Source organism: Brassica napus, chromosome C8 (genome assembly GCF_020379485.1).
Source record: "Brassica napus cultivar Da-Ae chromosome C8, Da-Ae, whole genome shotgun sequence".
NCBI classification, from domain to species: Eukaryota; Viridiplantae; Streptophyta; class Magnoliopsida; order Brassicales; family Brassicaceae; genus Brassica; species Brassica napus.
In genome coordinates, this window is record NC_063451.1 from 47,242,393 (window position 1) to 47,266,300 (window position 23,908).

The 23,908-nt window shown below is 32.7% G+C and overlaps 4 protein-coding genes across 5 annotated transcripts; 1 reads left to right on the plus strand and 3 right to left on the minus strand.

The window, feature by feature from the left end:
* LOC111208484 (protein DETOXIFICATION 36-like) lies at positions 1–3,998 on the plus strand. The gene is made up of 7 exons (XM_022707499.2): positions 1–376; positions 1,703–2,334; positions 2,908–2,964; positions 3,101–3,339; positions 3,431–3,549; positions 3,624–3,710; positions 3,839–3,998. The coding sequence occupies exons 1-7, from the start codon at positions 62–64 to the stop codon at positions 3,896–3,898; spliced, it is 1,509 nt and encodes a 502-aa protein (XP_022563220.2). The 5' UTR covers positions 1–61; the 3' UTR covers positions 3,899–3,998.
* Positions 3,999–8,727: 4,729 nt separating this feature from the next.
* Positions 8,728–9,615, minus strand: LOC125592040 (glutathione S-transferase T3-like). The gene has a single exon (XM_048767039.1). It carries the CDS (start codon positions 9,613–9,615, stop codon positions 8,728–8,730), a length of 888 nt encoding a protein of 295 aa, XP_048622996.1.
* Positions 9,616–18,442: 8,827 nt separating this feature from the next.
* LOC106414979 lies at positions 18,443–19,630 on the minus strand. The gene has a single exon (XM_048765362.1). It carries the CDS (start codon positions 18,797–18,799, stop codon positions 18,455–18,457), a length of 345 nt encoding a protein of 114 aa, XP_048621319.1. The 5' UTR covers positions 18,800–19,630; the 3' UTR covers positions 18,443–18,454.
* A 227-nt stretch (positions 19,631–19,857) lies between these two features.
* On the minus strand, positions 19,858–23,288 carry LOC106415507 (polyadenylate-binding protein RBP45B). Of its 2 annotated transcripts, none has more exons than XM_048765360.1 (6): positions 22,937–23,288; positions 21,841–22,306; positions 20,793–20,851; positions 20,578–20,708; positions 20,376–20,472; positions 19,858–20,266 (listed from the first exon to the last, which is right to left on the minus strand). In XM_048765360.1, exons 1-6 carry the CDS (start codon positions 23,189–23,191, stop codon positions 20,078–20,080), a joined length of 1,197 nt encoding a protein of 398 aa, XP_048621317.1. In that variant the 5' UTR covers positions 23,192–23,288; the 3' UTR covers positions 19,858–20,077. The 2 variants fall into 2 exon arrangements, with proteins under 2 accessions (XP_048621317.1, XP_048621318.1); XM_048765361.1 differs by having other exon boundaries at positions 21,859–22,306; positions 22,937–23,280.
* Positions 23,289–23,908: the final 620 nt, after the last annotated feature.

Genomic DNA, 23,908 nt, shown 5'->3' on the forward strand with positions numbered 1-23,908 from the left:
AGGAGTGAGAAAGAGAGAAAAATAGTCGTAGAGAAAATACTCTGATCTATTTTACTACTACATGGGTTCGGAAGTCGTCACCGCCGTGGAAAACCTGCAGCAACCTTTACTTGAGCCATCAAAATCGGATGTCGACTTCAGGATGGAGAGTGTGTTAACAGACCCTCACTTGCCTTATTACCGGCGTGTTTTCTTGGCGGCGTTGATAGAGATCAAGTTTCTATTCCACCTTGCAGCTCCCGCTATCTTCGTCTACGTGATCAACAATGGCATGTCCATGCTTACTCGTATCTTCGCTGGTCGAATGGGAAGTATGCAACTCGCCGCAGCTTCTCTAGGAAACAGCGGTTTCAACATGTTCACCTTTGGTCTCATGGTACTACTTTCATTTTCTCTTTAACAAAGAATCAAATGTAAAATGAAATACTAATTCACTAGATTAAGACTCGCGCCTTGCGCGGAATAAACATTATATATAAAAATTATTTTATGTATTATATATTCTTACATATTATGAAATAATAAATATATATTGAATAATTAAAAGTCAGTAACTATTACATATATAATTAAATTGGTGCAAATGTATAAATCAATTTTATTAATCCAAAAATTTTTTTTAAAAAAATTGATAGGATATGTAATTAAATTTAAATAATATTAACATACATAGTATATTTTTAATATTAATGTCTATTAAATAATGCTTTCTACTCATATGTTTTTTTTTATCATGTGTATCTTTAATAGTAAAAACTTTAAATTATTGATAACAAAATTTTCATTGTAGGATTAATAATTTTAGTAATTTATAATTTAAAATTTTTTATCGATGTTAGTTCAAAACTTTTATAAAAAAAAATTATTCAAAGTAAATTTTGAAATTAAAATATTTATTTATTCAATATGGTTTATAGTTTAATTTAGAATGATATATATACATATATATTTTAAATCTTAATGATTAATTAAATTAGACTTTTATTTATATGATTTTTTAATCATTTGTATTTTGTCATAACAAAAATTTTAAACCATGGATCGCAAAATTTGAATGTAAGACTTTTAACAGTTTTAGTAATTTATAGTCGTTTTTTAAAATTCAAAATATAACATATACAAAAAAATCTAAATTTTTATAATATGGTTATTGTGATTTTTTTAAATTATTTCAATAGTTTAAAATTAAACAAATTTGATAGAAGATACATTTTTTTAATTAGATCTTTATTATTCAAAATCATTAATTGTCATATATACTTTAGTTACATTAGGCAATTCCGTAATATTTATTTAAAGAAATAATAAATGACATTAATAATAAATTTATGGTTAGTTTAATAAAAAAACTTATTATATAATTAGATGGACCAACATATTTCTCTAATAATTCTAAGAATCATCCTAGTGATGACACGTGGCTACAAAAAGAAGTTGTAATGTTTGACAAATAATATATAGGGGATTTAACAAACATTATTATATTTATATCATAAATGCGATTATTTTGTGATTATCCGTTTCCAATAAAGTAAACCAACATCAATTTGATAAACTCAAATTAGCTTTTTTAAAATCTACAGTTTACTAATATTTTTACTATATAGTACAAAACCTATTTTAAAAAATAATATATATTTATGAAACAATTTTTTTCAAAAAATATTAATAACTTTTTTTTTTTTGCTTTCTGGTGACACAGCTTGGAATGGGAAGTGCAGTGGAGACACTATGTGGGCAAGCCCACGGGGCTCAGAGATACGACATGCTCGGCGTCTACTTACAAAGATCCACCGTGGTTTTACTCCTCACCGGACTTCCAATGACATTACTCTTCATCTTCTCTACACCTCTCCTCACTTTACTCGGCGAGCCAGCTGATGTGGCATCAACGGCTTCCATCTTTATCTACGGTATGATCCCTATGATCTTCGCTTACGCCGTCAACTTCCCTATACAAAAGTTCCTCCAGTCACAGAGCATCGTTACGCCTAGCGCTTACATCTCAGCAGCCACCCTCGTCCTCCACCTGCTCCTCTCATGGCTCGCTGTCTTCAAGCTCGGATGGGGTTTGCTTGATCTCTCCGCGATCCACAGTCTCTCGTGGTGGATCATTGTCATTGCTCAGATCATGTATATTAAGATGAGCCCTAGGTGTCGCCGGACTTGGGTAGGGTTTAGCTGGAAAGCTTTCGACGGTCTATGGGACTTTTTCCGGTTATCTGCAGCTTCGGCGGTCATGCTCTGCCTTGAGGCCTGGTATTCTCAGATTCTTGTTCTCCTTGCCGGACTTCTCAAAAACCCTGAACTCGCTTTGGATGCCCTAGCTATATGGTAATCTTAAATTTTATTTCATTTCAAAACTATAATTTATTTTTGCCTTATCTATAGTGAATTTAGTTTGAATTTCAGTATAATTTAAATAAATAAATATGGATCGGTTATCTATTACTAATGAAGATTGAAGAACAATGAATCCGAAAATATGACTGGTACAGGTTAATATTTTAGTCTTTTCGTTTAAAAAATTCCATACTAATAAAGATTTATTTAATTATTAATAAAGACTTAAGAATATTGAATCTGAATATATCTATATAGGAGTCAATAATTGGTTTTGTTTATCATTTGCGTCTTTCTACGTTTTCCTTGGTTGAAAAACCAACATGAACTAAAAAAGTGCTGATTACTCAAACCAAAGATCCAAGTGGTCGGTTAATTTATTACAGGGGCTGCTTTACAAACATGATTACAAAAGTATATTACTGACTCTTTGATAAAAAAAAGGATGCATCTTTTATAAAAAAAAAGAGGAAAATGTATAGTAATTCCTTTTTAATACATTATATGTAGACATTATTAATTTCTTACTCTAATCAATCATAAACTATTTGTATTTATTTGCAGCATGGCAATTTCTGCAATCTCGTTCATGGTCTCCGTTGGATTCAACGCAGCTGCAAGGTTGGTGAAAAGATGGCTTTTTACATCTTTAATTATTTTGCGTTTTTTTTTTCTCACAAGTGGTGACAAATAAGTATGGTTGAAAACGGTGGCACGGTACGTAGTATGTTAACTTCTATTTGTTTTGGAATAACAGTGTGAGAGTTAGTAACGAATTGGGTGCTGGACATCCAAGATCAGCGGCATTTGCAACTGTGGTAACTACAGGAGTATCGTTTATACTGTCATTGCTTGAAGCTGTAGTGATCCTCTCGTGGCGCCAAGTCATCAGCTACGTTTTTACTGACAGTCCAGCGGTTGCCGAAGCCGTAGCCGAACTCTCTCCTTATTTGGCTATTACCATTGTTCTTAACGGAGTTCAACCAGTTTTATCTGGTAAAAAATAAAAACAAACGTTTATTAGAAAATTTAAGAACTAATTAGTTATAAATAGCGAGTGAATAATAACAAATTTGATTAAACACAGGCGTGGCCGTTGGATGTGGGTGGCAAGCATTTGTCGCGTACGTTAACATTGGATGTTATTACTTTGTGGGGATTCCAATTGGTTATGTTCTTGGTTTCACCTATGATATGGGAGCTAAGGTAAATTTCATTAGTTTACTAATATAGTACATATTCTAATCAACTTTTAATGATTGATTAATTATTTGTTGCAGGGAATATGGACAGGAATGATTGGAGGCACACTCATGCAAACTATTATTTTACTCATTGTCACTATCCGAACTGACTGGGATAAAGAGGTAAATTACTAACTAATATTAGTTATATATATTCGTAAATACAACAACAGTTATATGTTTAAATTGCGAGTTACTAGTATGTTTCTTTATTGATAGTGAAGTTTTATTATGTTTTGAATTTGTTTCAGGTGGAGACGGCTTCGAGAAGATTGCACAAGTGGGAAGACCACCCAAGCGCCGCTTCTTAGAGCACCCTTATCCTAGAAACACATTAGGTGTCTCTTAATCTTTTTTTAATAGTAATAGATTTTTTAACCGCGCGATAAGATATTATATGTATTTTTCAATTCTAACAAAATAATATATAATATTGTATTACATTATTTAAAGAATATAAAATAAGTCTACATAACATAAATATATTTTTTAAATTTTCTTTGTGGAAATCATTATGTTGTTTGATTGTTGTATTTGACTCACATATTTGCATAGATATTTGTGATAGATGAATAACTATATTTTTATTATCAGTAAATAATATATATTTATTATATAATATAAGAAAAATGAATTATTTAATTTTTAAACAAACTTGTCTCATGTTGGGAACTCGGTTATAGACATATCATATTCGAAGGGGATATTTTTACAGTTATCAATCTTTTTAACCGTCAAAAAAAAATCTGAATATCAAAACAATATCTTATACGATCTCTTTGTGGAATAACTGATATGAAGAAATTGAATTTAGGCATCAAAAATGACTGGAAATGGATGTGCAGATGTGTTATCTAAGTGAGCTTTACAAAGTACTATTTATAGTTCATATATCATTTATGTCCATCCTATTTTTTTGTCCATCATTTCTTAAACATCTTGAAGTAACTGATGCTAATTAATAATAAACTTTTGGCTGGCAAAAAGAAATCAAATTTATCTAATTATCGATTAAATATTTTATTAATCTTGTCTAAGAACCTTTCAAGTGATATCATAGTTTAATTTTTATTAGTTTTTTTTTTGTTAATTTTTAGAGTTTTTTGTATTTAAGATTTTTTTCCATATTAAGCTTCTATTTCTTCCACAGAATTGATATATATATATATATATATGTCATAAAAATTACCATCAAATCAGTTTTACTTATTTATTATTTTGTTTTTAATGAAAATATAGTTTTTAAATAATTAAATTTAAAATAAATTATATATTAATTTGCTGTATTCTAACAATTTGATTGATTTATTTAATTTGCTTTGGTGGATAACTTAAAAAGTTTTCATAGGAATCGGGGAAAGCAAGCTTATGTTGTTATATTATATTTATTTGTGTATATAGAATCTATATATAATGCTAGTGTAATAAAAAAAGAACATTATTTTTTGTAACTTCAAAAAGATACATTATTACAATTTGAAATTAATCAAAATTGAATAAAAGAGTAATTAAATATTTGTAAATCTAATTTTTTTTATCTTGTTTAGTTGGATTCTCATGAAAAGAAATCGATAGGTTAAACAAATGTTTCAAAATTTGTTGAGTTATTGTTTTGTCTATAAATTACAAAATTTATTGAATTGATATATTTAATTATTGCATCCTTAAATAATATTTTATTAAGACATTAGAGAACTATGTTTTGAGTTGTTTTGTCAAAATTTTACAAAAATCTATGATTTTTCATATTTGTAACGAAAATTTATATGTTAAACTTACTTTTACAAAATTCTTAACTTTGTCACGAAAAACAAAAATCTATACTTTTTCATATTTGTCAATTGTCTCACACTTTCAAAGAATATATTAGCTTAGTCACTTACTTTTTTTTTTTACAAAACAAAGTATCAGAGTCTTGAATGTTGAATTCATATTATTGTAATTATACATAAGAGTTTGTGATTACATACTTAGTGATTTGGTTGATAACTTAAAAAGTTTTCATATGAATCTGGGAAAGCAAGCTTATGTTGTTATATTATTATATTTATTTGTGTATATAGAATCTATATATAATGCTAGTGTAATAAAGAAAGAACATTATTTTTTTGTAACTTCAAAAAGATACATTATTATAATTTGAAATTAATCAAAACTGAATAAAATGGTAATTAAATATTTGTAAATCTAATTTTTTATCTTGTTTAGTTAAATTCTCATGAAAAGAAATCGATAGGTTAAACAAATGTTTCAAAATTTGTTGTGTTATTGTTTTGTCTATAAATTACAAAATTTATGGAATTGATATATGTAATTATTGCATCCTTAAATAATATTTTATTAAGACATTAGAGAAATATGTTTTGAGTTGTTTTGTCAAAATTATACAAAAATCTATGCTTTTTCATATTTGTCACGAAAATTTATATGTTAAACTTACTTTTACAAAATTCTTAAATTTGTCACGAAAAACAAAAATCTATGTTTTTCATATTTGTCAATGTTCTCACACTTTCAAAGAATATATTAGCTTAGTCACTTACTTATTTTTTTTTTACATAACAAAGTATCGGAGTCTTGAAAGTTGAATTCGTGTTATTGTAACTATACATAAGAGTTTGTGATTACATACTTAGTGATTTTGTGGATAACTTAAAAAGTTTTCATATGAATCGGGGAAAGCAAGCTTATGTTGTTATATTATTATATTTATTTGTGTATATAGAATCTATATATAATGCTAGTGTAATAAATAAAAAACATTATTTTTTTGTAACTTCAAAAAGATACATTATTACAATTAGAAATTAATCAAAATTGAATAAAATGGTAATTAAATATTTGTAAATCTATTTTTTTATCTTGTTTAGTTGGATTCTCGTGAAAAGAAATCGTTAGGTTAAACAAATGTTTCAAAATTTGTTGTGTTATTGTTTTGTCTATAAATTACAAAATTTATTGAATTGATATATTTAATTATTGCATCCTTAAATAATATTTTATTAAAACATTAGAGAACTATGTTTTGAGTTGTTTTTGTCAAAGTTATACAAAACTCTATGCTTTTTCATATTTGTCACGAAAATTTATATGTTAAACTTACTTTTACAAAATTCTTAAATTTGTCACGAAAAAAAAAAATCTATGTTTTTTCATATTTGTCAATGTTCTCACACTTTCAAAGAATATATTAGCTTAGTCACTTACGTTTTTTTTTTTACAAAACAAAGTATCGGAGTCTTGAAAGTTGAATTCATATTATTGTAACTATACATAAGAGTTTGTGATTACATACTTAGTGATTTGGTGGATAACTTAAAAAGTTTTCATATGAATCGGGGAAAGCAAGCTTATGTTGTTATATTATTATATTTATTTGTGTATATAGAATCTATATATAATGCTAGTGTAATAAATAAAAACCATTATTTTTTGTAACTTCAAAAATATACATTATTACAATTAGAAATTAATCAAAATTGAATAAAATGGTAATTAAATATTTGTAAATCTAATTTTTTTTTAATCTTGTTTAGTTGGATTCTCATGAAAACAAATCGATAGGTTAAACAAATGTTTCAAAATTTGTTGTGTTATTGTTTTGTCTATAAATTACAAAATTTAGTGAATTGATATATTTAATTATTGCATCCTTAAATAATATTTTATTAAGACATTAGAGAACTATGTTTTGAGTTATTTTGTCAAAATTGTACAAAAATCTATTCTTTTTCATATTTGTCACAAAAATTTATATGTTAAACTTACTTTTACAAAATTCTTAACTTTGTCACGAAAAACAAAAAATCTATGTTTTTTCATATTTGTCAATGTTCTCACACTTTCAAAGAATATATTAGCTTAGTCACTTACTTATTTTTTTTACAAAACAAAGTATCAGAGTCTTGAAAGTTGAATTCATATTATTGTAACTATACATAAGAGTTTGTGATTACTTACTTAGTGATTCTTGTATATGTGTCCAAGAAAGTTTCAATGGCTTAGTGGTAAATGTCATATATTTATGTCATACTAACTCGGGTTCGATCCTTTCCTCCGCATTGTTTTTTCATTCTTTTCAAAAAAAAAAAGAGATGACGTGGCAACTTCGGGCTCTGTGCGTGGACACCCTCTCCATGGCTTATATTTGCCTTTTAGTATTGTATATATATATTATTGTAACTATACATAAGAGTTTGTGATTACTTACTTAGTGATTCTTGTATATGTGTCCAAGAAAGTTTCAATGGCTTAGTGGTAACTGCCATATATTTATGTCATACTAACTCGGGTTCGATCCTTTCCTCCGCATTGTTTTTTTCATTTTTTCAAAAAAATAAATGAGATGACGTGGCAACTTCGGGCTCTATGATTGGTTGATTTTCCTATCCTACGTGGACACCCTCTCCATGGCTTATATTTGCCTTTTAGTATTGTATATATATTGATTTAAGGAGAAAAGTTGAATAAGAGACATAGTTAAAACCTTGAGATTTTGTGTCCTCCATTGCAAGTCTCTAATTTAAGGTTTCTTAATAATAAAAAATTATTAAACTTATTTTATTAGAAATTTTTAATTAAAAGATAAAAAAGATAACATTTAAACATAGATTTTTAAATAAAAACATAAAAACAAAGATTAATAAAATAAACGAGAATAATTTGAAAAAAGCATCCGAGCTTAGTTGTCGTCTTCATCCGCCAAATTTATCCTATATATGCTCAACTAAATCATATTTCAGTTGGTGATGTATTAGGTTATCACGAATTCTTGCTCGAGCATCCATCATATTTGCGATATTTGAAGGGATATCTCTATCAATATCGAGATCAACATGTGAACTTCCGTTTTCTTCTCCTTGGAAAGACTGAAACATGATTTAGAGAGATGAAATCAGTATCCAGTACTGCAAGCTTCTTCCACTCCCAACGCTCCTGAAAGTCACAAGAACAAGACAGAGAGATGAAATCAGTATCAAGAACAAGACAGAGACATAATATCTATATGAAGAACAAGCAAGAGACAAGACATTTTTTAAGACAAGCAAGAACACTTCTATGAGCTTTTGATCAATATAATCGAGAGCTACACTTAGATTAAGCTGACAAGCAAAAGAAAAACATAACCGAGAAGTTACACTTAGATCCCTGCAGACACCAACGCTTCTATGAGCTTCTTCTTCAGAACTTCTTCTGTATCGTCTAGGTTTCCTTGTCTTGCAGAAAGTTGGGAAAGTAGGTTCATCTTCGAGAGCGATAGCTTCAGGATCAAATCCTCCTTCTTCAGTTCCCACATATGATCAAAATCTTCCCGCTCCTTCCCCTCAACGACCGCCTTCTTCCCATGCCTTTTTGCCGCCTTAACACCCAAGGGACGACCTTCATCACCATCTACAGCAGCATCATTTTCATTCATCTGAGAGCTTACAGAATGTGAACCATCCACAAACTTCCTCCTTTTGGAGCTGCTATCATTTTTCTCTGTAAAGAGTTGACACCACTTCTGGTCATTGCAAAGAGAGTTCCAAGCATGTTCAAGTATGAACTTCTTTCTATGTTTGTTGAAGTAGATTTTGTGGGCTAATTTAAGAACATCATTATCATTCATACCACTGCTTTTCTCTCTGGTTGCTGCTTCATACGCCCCACAAAACTTGCAAACTGCTTCATTCAGCTTGTGCCAACGTTGCTTGCATTGAGTACGCCCTCTTTTATCACTCTCAGCAACCTTGGGACTAGCCGAGAAGTATGTTGCTACTCTGATCCAGAAAGAGTATCCCCTTTGCTCATTGTCTACAACCGGATCTTTGCTCGTGTTCAACCACGCACTAATAAGCACTATGTCTTCTGTGACCGTCCACGTCCTCCGTTCCTTACGCTCAGCTGGAAGGTCGTTATGTTGACTGGCTACGAACGGGGGTTGCGAGGAAGAGAGTGAAACACTTCCTTGACTGCCAAAGACAACATTTTGTTGACTATTAAGTAAGTCAACAAAATTTGCCGAGTCCTGAAATGGATTGAAATCCATTTTCGAAGTCAAAGAGAGAGGAGAAAGAGGAGAAAGAGAAGAAAGAGGAGAAGGAGGAGATAAAGGAGAAGGAGGAGATAGAGGAGAAGGAACTAGAAGCCGCATACATATGTTGGAGAAAGAACGATAAGGCAGAGCTTTAAATAAACAAAGCTCTGTGACATTCAACACACCCAACCAACAACGCTATCTAATTTAATCATCTTTTACACCCAGCTGGAAACAACACTTCTCATTTTATGACTTGACATATATCTAACAACAAACAACAAACAATGCTTTTTCAATTTGAACTAGCACAAACAAAACAATCAATTCCATTTATTACTGTGAGACAACCATAATCTACGGCTAAAGCACCATTAATTACCCTAAATTGAATTCACCAGAACCTACACCATTTCATTACAGACGACAAGCTACACCATTTCATTACAGACAACAAGCTAGACCTTTTAATTTCAGAGCAGAGGAAATAGAGAAAGACTAACCCGTGATGCTGTGTATTCCTTTGTCCAATAACCGTATTGATGAACTTTCCCAAGCACTCTTTCCACTGAACATATCAAACGGGAGTTGATCCCTTCATCTCACCACACAAAAACAGAAACAAAATAAATATTAATCACCATAAATAAGCCAAATCTACATTTTTAAACTTGCAACCATCTAAACGAGATTGAATCATAAATATTATTAACCATAAATAAGCCAAATCTACATTTTTAAACTTGCAACAAACAAACCCAAATGTATGATTGAAGAAGATGCAACAGGAGCTTTACCTGAGCGATTTGCAGAGAGCCTTCGACAGAGACCTCCCTCGCCGTTGACGAGAGCCACCGCCAGACCAAATCGAACCTACAAACAAATAAAACTTCCGATCACAACAAGAACAAGTCTAATCTATAACATGCATGATTGAAGAAACAACAAGACATTTACCTTCCGATTCAAGTATCTCCAGAGACAGAGCCGTCCTTCACCGTCGAGGAGACCCACGGAGAGGGAGATTACCCAATCGGCGATGAACTCTAGGAGGCACGTAGAGAGAGAGGTCCGTCGTCGGTCGATCGAGGAGCCACGAAGAGAGAGACTCTTCGTTTCATCGATGAGCCACGGAGAGACACGATTCAACGAAGCCGACGAGCCAAGAAGACAGGGAGTACCGCCGTTTCGTCGAGGAACCACGGAGACAGAGAAAATCGCCTCTGAGAGAGAAGACGAAGATGGAGAGGTTTCGGAGAAAGAGAGAGAACAGAACCAGATCACGAAACCGAAGCCACGCTCCTCCTCTCTCCTCTCACTTTTCCCACACGTGTCGTGAATAAACGTCTCTTTCCTTACCCCAAATAAGGAACACCTCTCTTCTTTATTTATCTTTTTGATTTTCTTTTTAATGATAATTAGCAGTAGAAACCCACTAAAGACATGCGATAAGGATGCTCTTAAGCAGTAAACAAAGTTATTGTGGGGAGAATTGGAGGTCAATTATATTTGATTTCTTCTTGTGACAATCAGTTGATTAAAGAATTGGAAAACCGATAGTTCTCTGAGAGGGTTAAGAGTGAAGAGATCGTGTGCATTTTTGTAAGAGGACGTTATAATGAGAAGTGAGGATGAAATGTTGAAAAAAGAATGTCTTCTGTGGAAGAGTGTTGTAAACTTTTTGTATGAAATAAATCAAGTAATGAAATTCTACGGTTCCATACTTTTTCTGAATTATGTATTCAATTTATATATCGTGGTATAAATTTAAAGTTTAATAAATGTTAAGAAACGTAAGTCAAAAAAATTTGTTTAGGATTATAGTCGTACTAATATACGCTCATAAGACACTGACATAAGAATAAGAAAACGTTCGTAAGACTAATGTGATTTTCATACGAATGTTCAAAGCTAACAGCACTGGACTTGTCAATGTGGTTTTGATAGCTACTGAAAAGGTTTGGCACTTGTCAATCTGGTTTCGATAGCCATGGAAAAGGTTTGGCTTACGAAATAATAAATTTAGTATATAAACTTCAAATTCTCCTTTGTCAACAAAATTTAATTGTGTAATATTTGGATTTGCTTTACTTATGTATTTTTTTCCTTATGTATTTTTTTTTATTTAATAAACTTGAATAGTCATTACGTTAATTTACACTTCCTTGAATTTGAATTTGAATTAGATAAGACACTATCCCTCATGCATTTATACAAAGAGTTTTTTTTTTTACATTGATACTTAATTATAGTTATCAATAGTTATTTTTAATTATGACTAAATTCGTGAAAACTTAGTAGAATATTGTGTTCTAGTTGAAGAAATACACAACATCCTGACCAAAAAAATACTTCAAGATTTTCATCGCGAAGATTTGCGGAAGTGATATAGCAATTGAGTTTTGAGTTTGCCCCACTAGTTGTCCTTCGAGGTCCTTGTGAAGACTCAATTACAAATGCCGCATTCTGACAAAAATCCTTTGTTGTTGTTCAAATTATTAAGTATAACCTGTTGGTAACTGACTCATCTCTTATCCGTCAGTTGTTTAATTTTCTTGAACAAACCTCTTTTGTTTTATTGTTACAGATATATAACCCCAAAACAAGAATACAAATGAAGAGAAAGATAGAAGATGATTATGATGGTCCACATGCCATGCATACTATTTATATATGCACACTATACAAGACCTGCATTACTACGTTACTTTTTTTTGTCAATATATAACATGATTTTTGTTCATGAATGGCATGAGTCAATAATATACTATATGTTCGGTCTATATTCTAATTTTGTCTCCTGATGGAGGAGACGTACTTTGACAACAAAAAGAATAAAAGATGGCCAGCTTGTGAAGCAATTTTAATTGTTTCATAATATGGTCGGATACGTGATGAGATTCGAGCTTGTACGAGCTAGTTGAGGGTTGTTCAAAGACTAAACCAATGATAAAGACTGGGCATCATCTAAAGTTGAGGGATCCACTCACCATCATGCGTATATTGGTTATCTTATCTCACCTCTTCCACTTGTTATTTTGTAGGAGTTTGTGTACGATTTGTTTAAATGGAGGTCTAGCTTATGATTGTATACCAACGACATGTTTAAAACGCAGAGTTAGAGTTGTTGATACGAATAGAAATATAACACTATGGCAAATAGTACCCACCAAAAACGAAATGATCAAGTCTAACAGATCTTTAGAAATGTTGAATCAAAGTTCAATACTTAGTATAAAAAGTATTAGAAATATGTGTAAAACTAAAAACACTTGGACGGTTTTAAAATTCCTACTTGTTATGGTGTTTGTTTATCTTTACTTTTGTTATATACACTTGCGTTTTAATTAAAACCACTTGGACGGTTTTAAAATTCCTACCTTTTCTCAAAAAGGTATATTACTAACCTATCTTAATTTATTAGTCCATGTGAGATAGTATCGGGAAAATAAAACAAATTCATTTTCCTCGACCAAGACAAAGAACTACTTGATATACTACAGTCTATAATGCAATGAAACTTATACGAAGGTGGTATAACGTCAAATTAGTCCACAGTGGTTCATAACCAAACTTCCATCTCTGCTTCCTCAGTGTTTCACGGAATAGATCGGGAGATCTGCACTGCAATCACATCAAGAAGACAACATAAGCTTTTCAAGACTAATGCCTATTTGGCTTCGATAATGTTTCCTACTGTTTTTCTTTTGTTCCATCGTGTTTTTATCCTTTTTGCCATGATGGAACAGATTTAAGATTCTATATTTTTGTAAAATCTGCAAATCATATTAAATATAATATTTACAATTTAGCAAAAAAAAAATTAGTCCACATTTTTGTCTATAAATATCATTAGAAAAACATAATGCCACTTCACTCATCGTTGCGCGTTTCGACTCATGTCCAAATGACCAAAGTGGTCCATGGCCCATACCAAATGTTTTACACTGTAAAATCGAATCTCAAGTGTAGTGAATTTACTCATTTGTTGGATACAACCAGTCCATGCCACCATGTGTAGAACTGGTCATAAAATCTAATTAAAAACCATTCCATCAGAAATTATTTTTTAAATGAATTCTTCCATCAGAATTTACTTATACTTAAATTTATAATAATATTATTATATTAGTTTCAAAGTTTTATGAACGTAAATAAAATGGGCATCGATACAAATTAGATAATTAAACTAGTAACATAATTTAAAATATTCTTCACCATAAATAATAAAATTTTCTTTTTGAAAAATCATTCACGGTACTAATTGTTTCAAACGGTTGACAAAAAAGAAAATAATAGTGAAGAATGTTTTGCCTTATTATTTCTCCAACCTCATTTAGAATAATAAAGCTACAAATTTATATTAAAGAAAAAAAAAGAGAGAGAAGAAGAACAATCAAGCTCCGTATCATCCGAATTTCTACTTCCATGTGATCTATTATGCTCCGACTTCGTGGGAGGAGAGTTTGATTTACCGATGTACTGGCACGTCCTGCGACACATTTCAAGGTCCCTTTCCGTACCCTACTTGGTTACATCATTTATATGACCAAGCTTAAAGGGTATCATTCATCCAGCACCAGATTCTTGTGGATCAAATGCTGATATAGACCAATTGGTCTAGAAAAAATTTTAAAAGGACTCTTTATATTTTGATTTTTACTTTAAATTAATTTTAAACAGAAAAATAGTCAAAAAAATTTCAAAACCTAGAAACTTCTATTTATTTACCAACCCAACCACTACCTATCCAAACCCAATAATCCGACCCAACCCAATCCGGATCCCTAGACCCCCAAATCTCTCATTCTTCTCCAACATCATTTTTCACGTTCTTCATCTCCATTTTTTCATCATCATTTCTTAAAAATCAAACTCAAATTCTAACTTAAGTGTCATTCATCTAATCCCTTCCATATTATCTGTTTTCATTTACTTCATCTGGATTCACAACCTTAAAAAGTCCAGATTTTAAATCTCTATTTTAACAAATTTCTCCATTCCATAATCAAAATCAAAATAAAAAATAAAAAAACTCTTCAACCCTTACGAATTTTCGTTCTTATCTCAAATCGATCAATTCTTCATCATTCCCAATCCTTTTTCTCTCATATAAAATTGAATCTCACTTTTAAATACAAAATTTTTGACAATGAAGAACGCAAAGTGCTACTAGTACACATAGTACAACTGAAACTAGTATAACTAGTACAACTACAACGAGTATAACTAGTATAATTAGAACAACTATAACTAGTACAATTTTATAACTAATATGGCTATATTAGGGTTTTTGTTTTCAGCGAATAATGTTATAGAAGAGGATAATGTAGAACCAAAATGTTGGTCTAATTTTTCCATGCATGAATTTGTCAATATATGTTAAAATTTTGTTTTATATAATATGTATTTGAATAATTAGTTGTTTTACCAGTTGTACTAGTTGTACTATTTATAGAAAAAATCATTTTTATCTTTTTGCTCTCGAAACCAAATAAGACAATTGTCAAACCGAAAAATGTTGCAATAGTAAAGGATTAGAAGAATATATCCCAGAAGATGACACAAAAAACATCAAGAGTTCAAAATGATGTATAAGCATTCATGTTTGGTGTTTGGATTACGATAATAATAGTCTGACTGATACAATTGGTTTAACTACAATAATAGTATTACTAGTTTAATTGTGGCAACATTTGAGTTGCGTTGTTTTAAACACTTACCAATTTGGCCAGCTGATTATTTTTTCATATGTAGTACCAAATTGAATATTTAAATTTCAGAACTTGAATAGTTGTCCTAGTTATACCAGTATTAATAATGTGTTCAACCCCAATGTTTAAAATATGATACACATTTAAAACAATATTAAATAAAATAACAAGTAGTTGTACCAGTTTTCTAGTTGTACCTTCTGTACATAGTTGTACTAGTTTTTGAGTTGTACCAATTTGTGTATAGTTGTACTTTGACGGTGAAATAAAAAAATATTAGTTGTACCTCATAATAAATATATTTACCTCAGTTGTACCACTTATTTATGTGTACATAGTTTTGCCCAGTTACAATAAAATCATCAATTTCGTAAAAATATATTTCATGTATCTTTTCCATAAATTATGTAGACAAACAAGTTAATAAACCTTAAAAGTATAAGGTAGATCATGTAAGCTTATGTGATGGTGTAATAATTGCTAAAAACAAAAAAAAACAAAAAATCATTAAAAATAAAGAATCTATCTAAATAGTTACCAGTTTGGTTATTTGATTGTTTTTACATATGGAATACCGAATTGATTTTGTCAATATTTTCTGCTTGCATCTGTCAAAATACATATATAACTAGAACAACTAAAAAATGTATAATTACTACAACTTTACAATTAATATGATTATATTTGATTAAATAATAACTAGTAAATAATATTAAGTCAAATATATTGCAAGAAATATTAATGCAAATAATACATAAAATTATTTTTACTTTTAAAAAAAAGATATCAAATATATTCATAGCATAATTTTAATCTATAATTACATATTTAAATGGGATGATATATTTAAGTTACAACATAATGCATATTTAAAATAATACTAAATTAAATAACAAGTAGTTGTACAAGTTTTCTAGTTGTACCGACTGTACATAGTTGTACTAGTTTTTGAGTTGTACCAGTTTGTGCATAGTTGTACTTTGGCAGTGAAATCATAAAATATTAGTTGTACCACATAATAAATACATTTACCTCAGTTGTACCACTTATTTATGTTTAAATGTCTTTGCCCGGTTATAATGAAATCATCAATTTTGTAAAACTACATTTCATGTATGTTTTCCAAAAATTATGTGGACAAACACGTTAACAAACATTAAAAGTATAATGTAGATCATGTAAACTTATAGAATTGTGTAATAATTTTTATATTTTTTTCTAAAACTTCAAATTAAATTAAGAGAAATTTTATGAGTACATACCAACTGAGATATATGATTGTTTTTCTCGTATGAAATACCAAATTAGTTTTGTTAATTTCTGAAACGTCGAAGTTGTACTAGTTGTACCAGTAATACTCGTATAATATATATATATAAGTTATATATATATATTGTTTATATGTCTAGTCATAAGGGTTGTACCAATATTTTCACATCATAGCTTTGTAAAATATGTTTGATGTTTGATTATCATAAAAATATGGCTAATATAGTTAATAACCTTAAAAGTATAAAGTATATAATATAAAATTAAGTGTGTAATGCAATAATTTAACAAAAAAATGAAAATTCTTAAATTAAATATATGACATTTTTGTCATCATATACCAATTAGAATATTTATTTGTTTATTTCATGTGTAAATTATAACATTTTTATACCAATTATATAATTTTTTAAAATATTTAGTTGTACGAGTTATATTAGTTTTACCAACTCGAATGAGAGAATGAGATAAGAAAGATTGTGTGGATGTGAATGACCGAGATTAAAGAAAGAGAAAGAGAGAGAATGAGACATATGTGAAATTGTATGGCCAAGATTAAAACATAGATGTGATGATCCAATGGCTCATATCACTCTTTCATTAATGGCAAAATCGTCATTTCCCTTTAATTGGTCCATGTAGATTTTTTTTGGACGTTGTAGATTTTTTTTTGACCATTTGGTCTATAAGAGATTTTTGTCCGATTCTTGTTCCGTGGATCTCTCGTGGATCCACCTCTCGGGCGTTATTACATCCATCATCCAGAACCTATCCTTCTATACAAACTCTATCCGTCTCAAAAGTCATACATATTGGCATTGCCAATTGATAAAGTTTTAAAACAAACCAATCAACTATTTTTACATTTCAGAGCAATCCATGTCTTTTTCACTAAAATGCCATCGTTTGAATTGTATAACACGTCAATTCTAAGTTCCATGTCTCAAAAATATTTTTGCATAATCATATATATAAATAATGGTTGTTACAAATTCAAGATTTCTTTCCGTTTTTATGAAAGAAATCACAAAACTCAAGATCTCTTCTTATTCTTGATAAATTTCTGTACATAACAGAGATCAACATACAATTCAAGAAAAGAAAAGAAAAAAAGATAAATACACAAGACGAGAACACTCAGGTGGCCTAGTGGCAGTACTGAAGTTGTTTCTCACACACGAGTCCGAGAGGTGGGGGGTTCGATCCTCAACTACACTCGAAGGGCCGGGGTGGCGCTGGGTAGCTAAAAAATCCCTTCTCCGACGTCAGGTGGGCTACGGCCAGTACTGAACGTCGGTGGGGGGTTTCTGGCGAGGTGGCCCTTCGGGGTGAGCCCAGTCACTATAAAAAGGCCAACCTATACAGTTTTGAGAACACTCAGGTGGCCTAGTGGCAGTACTGAAGTTGTTTCTCACACACGAGTCCGAGAGGTGGGGGGTTCGATCCTCAACTACACTCGAAGGGCCGGGGTGGCGCTGGGTAGCTAAAAAATCCCTTCTCCGACGTCAGGTGGGCTACGGCCAGTACTGAACGTCGGTGGGGGGTTTCTGGCGAGGTGGCCCTTCGGGGTGAGCCCAGTCACTATAAAAAGGCCAACCTATACAGTTTTGACGGGATGTGGTAGCTCGTTTGGTAAAGACCTTGGGGGCCAATTGTCATGCTCCCGGGTTCGACGCCAGGCGGAGGCGAACTGCCCATCTTGTCATTAAATGCGGTACTGGGTGTTGGGCCTTGTCCCCAGCCCAGGTATAGCCCTCCCGGGTGAAGTGGACCGCTGCCTAACCGGGCCCAGGGAATGACCCACGTAAGTGGGGAACCCTGGATTAAAAAAAAAAAAAAAAAAAAAAAAAAAGAATATTAAAGAAATATCAAACTTCAAGAGTGAAAATAGGCCTAGGAAGTCCCTTTGTTGCACCACCCTGGAACATCTTCTTCAAGGCTCTCATGCCGCTTTGAGAATGCTTTCGAATTCCGCCAAATCCAACAGCGGATACTACGCTCCGACGAAGCTTAGTCAAACTATTTCCGATCTCCACCTTCAACCTTAAAAGCTTCATCCGTAGAAACGACGATGGATGAGAAGAACGCCGAGAAACCAAGTCCACTTCTTGAAGCGTTTTGTAAATCAAGAACTTGGCTCGTTGGTGCAACACCTCTTCTGGATCTTCCTTGTGCACCTTTGAGTACACGCATGGCCTTTTAAAGAGAGTCATTTTCTGGCTTTTAGTGTTTTTCCGATGATGATGATCTTTTGTGAATTAAAATATAGAGATCTCAGAATGAAGAGAGGAGTTGAAGATGAGAAAGTATTTGTAGTAATGGCATTAGACAGTGCTGGTGCACTAACTTATAACTTGTACGGTTGTACCCAAGTTATATGATTTTTTTAATTAGAATAATTACAGTTTTATTTGTAAGTCAAATCATTAAGATAATAAGATATGCTTAAGATATACAAAATAGTTTGACCTCCAGCTACCAATGCATAGTAAATGCATAATCGTCCTAATTATTATTTGCAATATGAGGTTGTATAAGGGTATTACTATGTTCTATGTATTATATATGCTTACAAGATAACAGTTTAGTTTCAATTTACCAGCTCACCGCCCAAAAATACATATGAAATATTTTAACATTTTTTTAATCTTTATTTTTTGTCAGCAACATCTTTTTAATCGTATATCCTGATCACGCATATACCCTAGTATATCGGTGTTAAATGTTAAAACAAATCGTTAATCAACCGTTTTGTATAATTTAGGAGTAATATACTGATCATCATGCTTCATGCATACAGTACTTTTAAAATTTGTTTTTTAAAGCAGTCATGAGTTTGGAGACACATGCCACCCTGCCTCTATAAAGACCTCTAAAGACATAACTTTGGTCAAATCAAAGATGTCCAACTATTCTAATGCTGCTTGGAGACTATAGTTGTGTTCTAAGATATATTTTCTGCCCGTAAGTAGTATCTAGACAGGTTTTATATTGTGGAATCAAATAACACTCTTCTTCATTAATAAACCTTGAGTTATGTGATTCTCAAAACACGCATGCTTAATTACAGTATAACTGAAACTCCTAAGCTTAACTTAAAAACCTGGAACATAACTCCAAAGTTTAACGTCAAAACACAAAGTACCAACTCATTGACCATATTAAGTTTTGTAACATTCAAAACTAACACTACTGAAAAATATATATAATGAAAGCTCAAAATCTTATTTTAGCGATTCATGTTCTAAACTCCTAAAGCAAGCAAAGGAAATAAAGAAAAAAGAAGCATCACAAAACATTATTAAGAGTCAAATCTCTTCACACTCCTTCAGTATCAGTGTTGAGCAAAAGAAACTCTCCTAATGAGAGAGAGAGAGAGAGAGAGAGAGAGAGAGAGAGAGAGAGACAGAGAGATAGATAAACTGTCTGTGAACATGTTCATTACAAAGTACGCAAACAACACACACTGAAGCTAAGAACACTCTCGCCAGCTAGTAGCTGAACCCCACTTGTTGCTGCTGTGGCGGTTGCTGAGGTGGTTGCTGCCCCACCTGTGGTGGCTGCTGATACCCACCAGGGTAGCCTCCGTAGTACGCATTAGGATCTTGCGGCATGGAGTACCCATAATGCTCCTGACCTTGTCCATAGCCACCGTAATAGTACTGACTCGGATCAGCCGCCTGGAGAATCGAAACACACAAAAACATAAGGGTCCATTGACCAAAGCAACGCAGTAAGATAAGCGAGAGAAGTGACTAGAAACGTATGCAAAGAGGAATCATCAATCACCTGTTTAGAAGAAGGACTACGTCCCCATGATAGCCTAACGGTTGTTCCTCCCAACTGCGTTCCATTCAACATTCGAATTGCTTCCTCTGCGCAGCTTCTGATAATCACAAGACACGTGATTAAACTGTTAGGTTGATACTCCAAAGCTTGTTTATTATAGGCTCAAAATGTTAAGAATTTCCAGCAACAACAGTGCACTTACTTCTCAGAAAACTGAACGAATCCACAGCGCTTTCCAGCAGGTATTTTCACATGAACTATCTCGCCATATTGGCTAAAGACATTCTTCAGATGATCATCCGTGATAGTGGGATCTAATCCACCAACAAAAACCTGCACATAATTTATAACTTGTCAGAGATTACCACCTTGGATGACAAGCCACATATATATAGTAGGAGAATATATATAACCCACAGTGGTGTTATTTGGATCATTATCAGTTGGAACCCCTGAAGCAGCACTCTGGTATGAATCTGCATTTACAGGTATATCAGAACGGAGTAAGTATGAGTAAATTTCACATGCAATATGGCTCAAACTCCAAAAGGGGAAATAGTATTCTCTGTCTGTTGACAACAAAATTGCAAAAACAAATGAATAGGAAGTTAACGGCAATCAAGTATTGTCAATACGTATAGGAGGAGCTTGCCATTTGCGAGCAATAAGAATGGATATGAGTCACAACCACACGAGATGAGCAATCAGATCAATGACAATCACAATTGCTTCACATTTCTCCCAAGGCTTTTCGGCAGCTAATATAGGGTAGGTGAAGATGCTAACTAAAAAGGTAGTAGAACATATATATTTTGGACAACCTAAAGAGGGATAATAATAGCCAATACTTAATAAATTTGTAACAATGTAGCTAGGAGCTACAGAGACTGCCACATCCACGACCATTTTGAAAATAGTCAAACGAAATCTTTCTCACATAAATGCTAAAACGACGCGAACTTCTAACATCTAGACTCCGGAAGCAGTAGAAAGGAGTTTGATGTACAAAACAAAAGTATAGATTAAGTGAATAAGTACTTTAAGTAAAGCGGAATGAAAAAAAAAAAAAAGTAGATACATAAGAATTGACTTGTAAAGTAACTGGAAGAAATGTTGTATTGAAAAGACAAGTGGCTGAAGTAAAGGAAAGGGCTAATAAAGGACAACACATGAACTTTAAAACTGACCTAAGCATGGGGCATTCAATCAGTTCCAGGCCTCAAGATGATTAGAGAGCCTCTTGACTCCCCTGCTTTGACACAAACTGGATACAACAAGTGTGCTTATAAGATTTCTATCCATTTTAGCTTTAACATTATTTTACTGTGGCCTGAGCGGTAAATACAGAATGTGACTTCAGAAAACTAGGCTTGGCTAAACTGAAGGAAACCTAGTCACATAGATACTAAAACCACAACAAACAAATCATGTGTATGCAAGAGCAAAGCAGCATATCCAAGCATACCTCTTTGACCAGATACACCTTTTTTGCTAGCAGCTGGCCCAATCCTCATAGGCCTACTCGAACAAGGAACACCGTTCATCTCGCTCATGGCACGTATCTGCTCACTCTCATCAGAAAACCTAACGAAACCGTATCCCTTCGTACGCCCAGTGGCTCTGTCGATAACAACCTTTGCACCCTTAACCGAAGGATAAGAGGCTTTAAAAGTCTCTAGCAAGACGTAGTCCGTAACATCAGCGGCGAGATCACCGACGAAGATAGTGTAATCAGGCGAGTCGTCACGTTTATCTCCTGAGCCCAACGAGGCCCAGTTTAATCTGAAGAGGTGGTCAGGAAGGCCAGGGATGGGAGTGTTGTTGTATGTTTGTAAAGCTCGTTCAGCAGCAGCGTGAGATACAAACTCGATGAAACCGTAGCCTTCAACTTGAGAGGTTTGCTTGTTCCGGATTACTTTAACAGAAACAACCTGCGAAAATAACTGACAGTGTTAAACAAAACATGACACAAAACTCGTTAACTCACTGTCACAAAGACACTAAAGTTGTTGAATTTGATCCTTATATTCGTAAAAATCCAATCTTTCAGACAGAACACGAACAGTGATGACAAACACAAAACTCATTTAACTCACTGTCACAAGACATTAAAGTTGTCGAATTTAATTCTCAATATCACAAAAGATCAAACCTTTCAGACAGAAAACGAACGGTTTTGAAGACACTAAACTTGACAGGGCACAAAACTCATTAACTCACGGCGACAAAGACATCAAATTTGTTCGAATTTGATCTTCATGTCCGTAAAAATTCAATCTTTTAAACAGAAAACGAACAGTGACGAAGACATTAAAATTGACAAGACACAAAACTCATTAGCTCACTGACACAAGAGATTGAATTTGTTCGATTTCGATCGTGATGTCCGTAAAAATCCAATCTTTCAGACAGAACACGAACAGTGATGAAGGCATTAAAGTTGCCAGGCCACAAAACTCATTAAATTTGTTCGATTCTGATCGCGATGTCTGGTAAAAATCCAATCTTTCAGACAGAACACGAGTAGTGATGAGAATTGAGAAGAGAGGGTGTTTTATTACCTCTCCGGTGTGAGCAAAACAACTGTAGAGGAAACTCTCATCCATCCAGAACTGTAAGTCACCGATCCAAAGAGTACGGATCTCGTCGGCGGTCATAGGCTGGCTTGGTGGGGCCGCTTGTGGATTCCACATCTGTGGTGGAGCAGCTCCTGGCATGGCGTAAGGAGGCGGTTGCTGGTAACCGTAGTGCTGTTGAGCAGACGGAGGAGGAACGTGGTGCGGAAGGAGACCTCCGGGTGGTGGGTGCTGCATCATGATCGGAGGAGGATAAAAGATAAGATTTGGGAGAACTCGGATTCTTTTAGACCGTACGAAACTGTGATGATGAAGAAGAAGATAACAACAATGTGCTAAGATAGTTTAGGCCTGGGCATTTTAAGCTGGACCCGAAGACCCGAGCCGGAACCGACCCAAAAATACCCGACCCGGAATCGGACCGAAAATTTACAAGTGCCTTTTGGGTCTAAATTTTTTTTACCCGAAAGAACCGGAACCGAAAAAAAACCGACCCGAATAGATCCGGACCCGAAAAGAACCGACCCGAATAGACCCGACCCGATAAGAACCGATTTGTACTCGACTTAAAAACATGTATATCTAAAACTATGATGTTTTTGTGTTCTATTTTATATATATTATTTTATGATTTAGTTGAAATATCTTTTGTTAACAACATTTGTTATTATTTTTTAACATTTTTAAAGTAATATAAAGCTTTAAAATGTAAAATTTAGAGTTTTAAAATGTTTTATTTTAATTATTAATAGTTTCATTTAATTTGTTTTGTAAAATTTTAGATATATATGACAAATATTCAACTAAGGCTGATGGAATTGGGTATATCATGTCTTTTTCAGATCCTAAATACCCGAACCCGACCCGGACCCGATATGGACCCGAAAAATTATGGGTATTTTATGGGTATTTTAATTATAGACCCGAACCGATCCGGACCCGAGAAAAACCGACCTG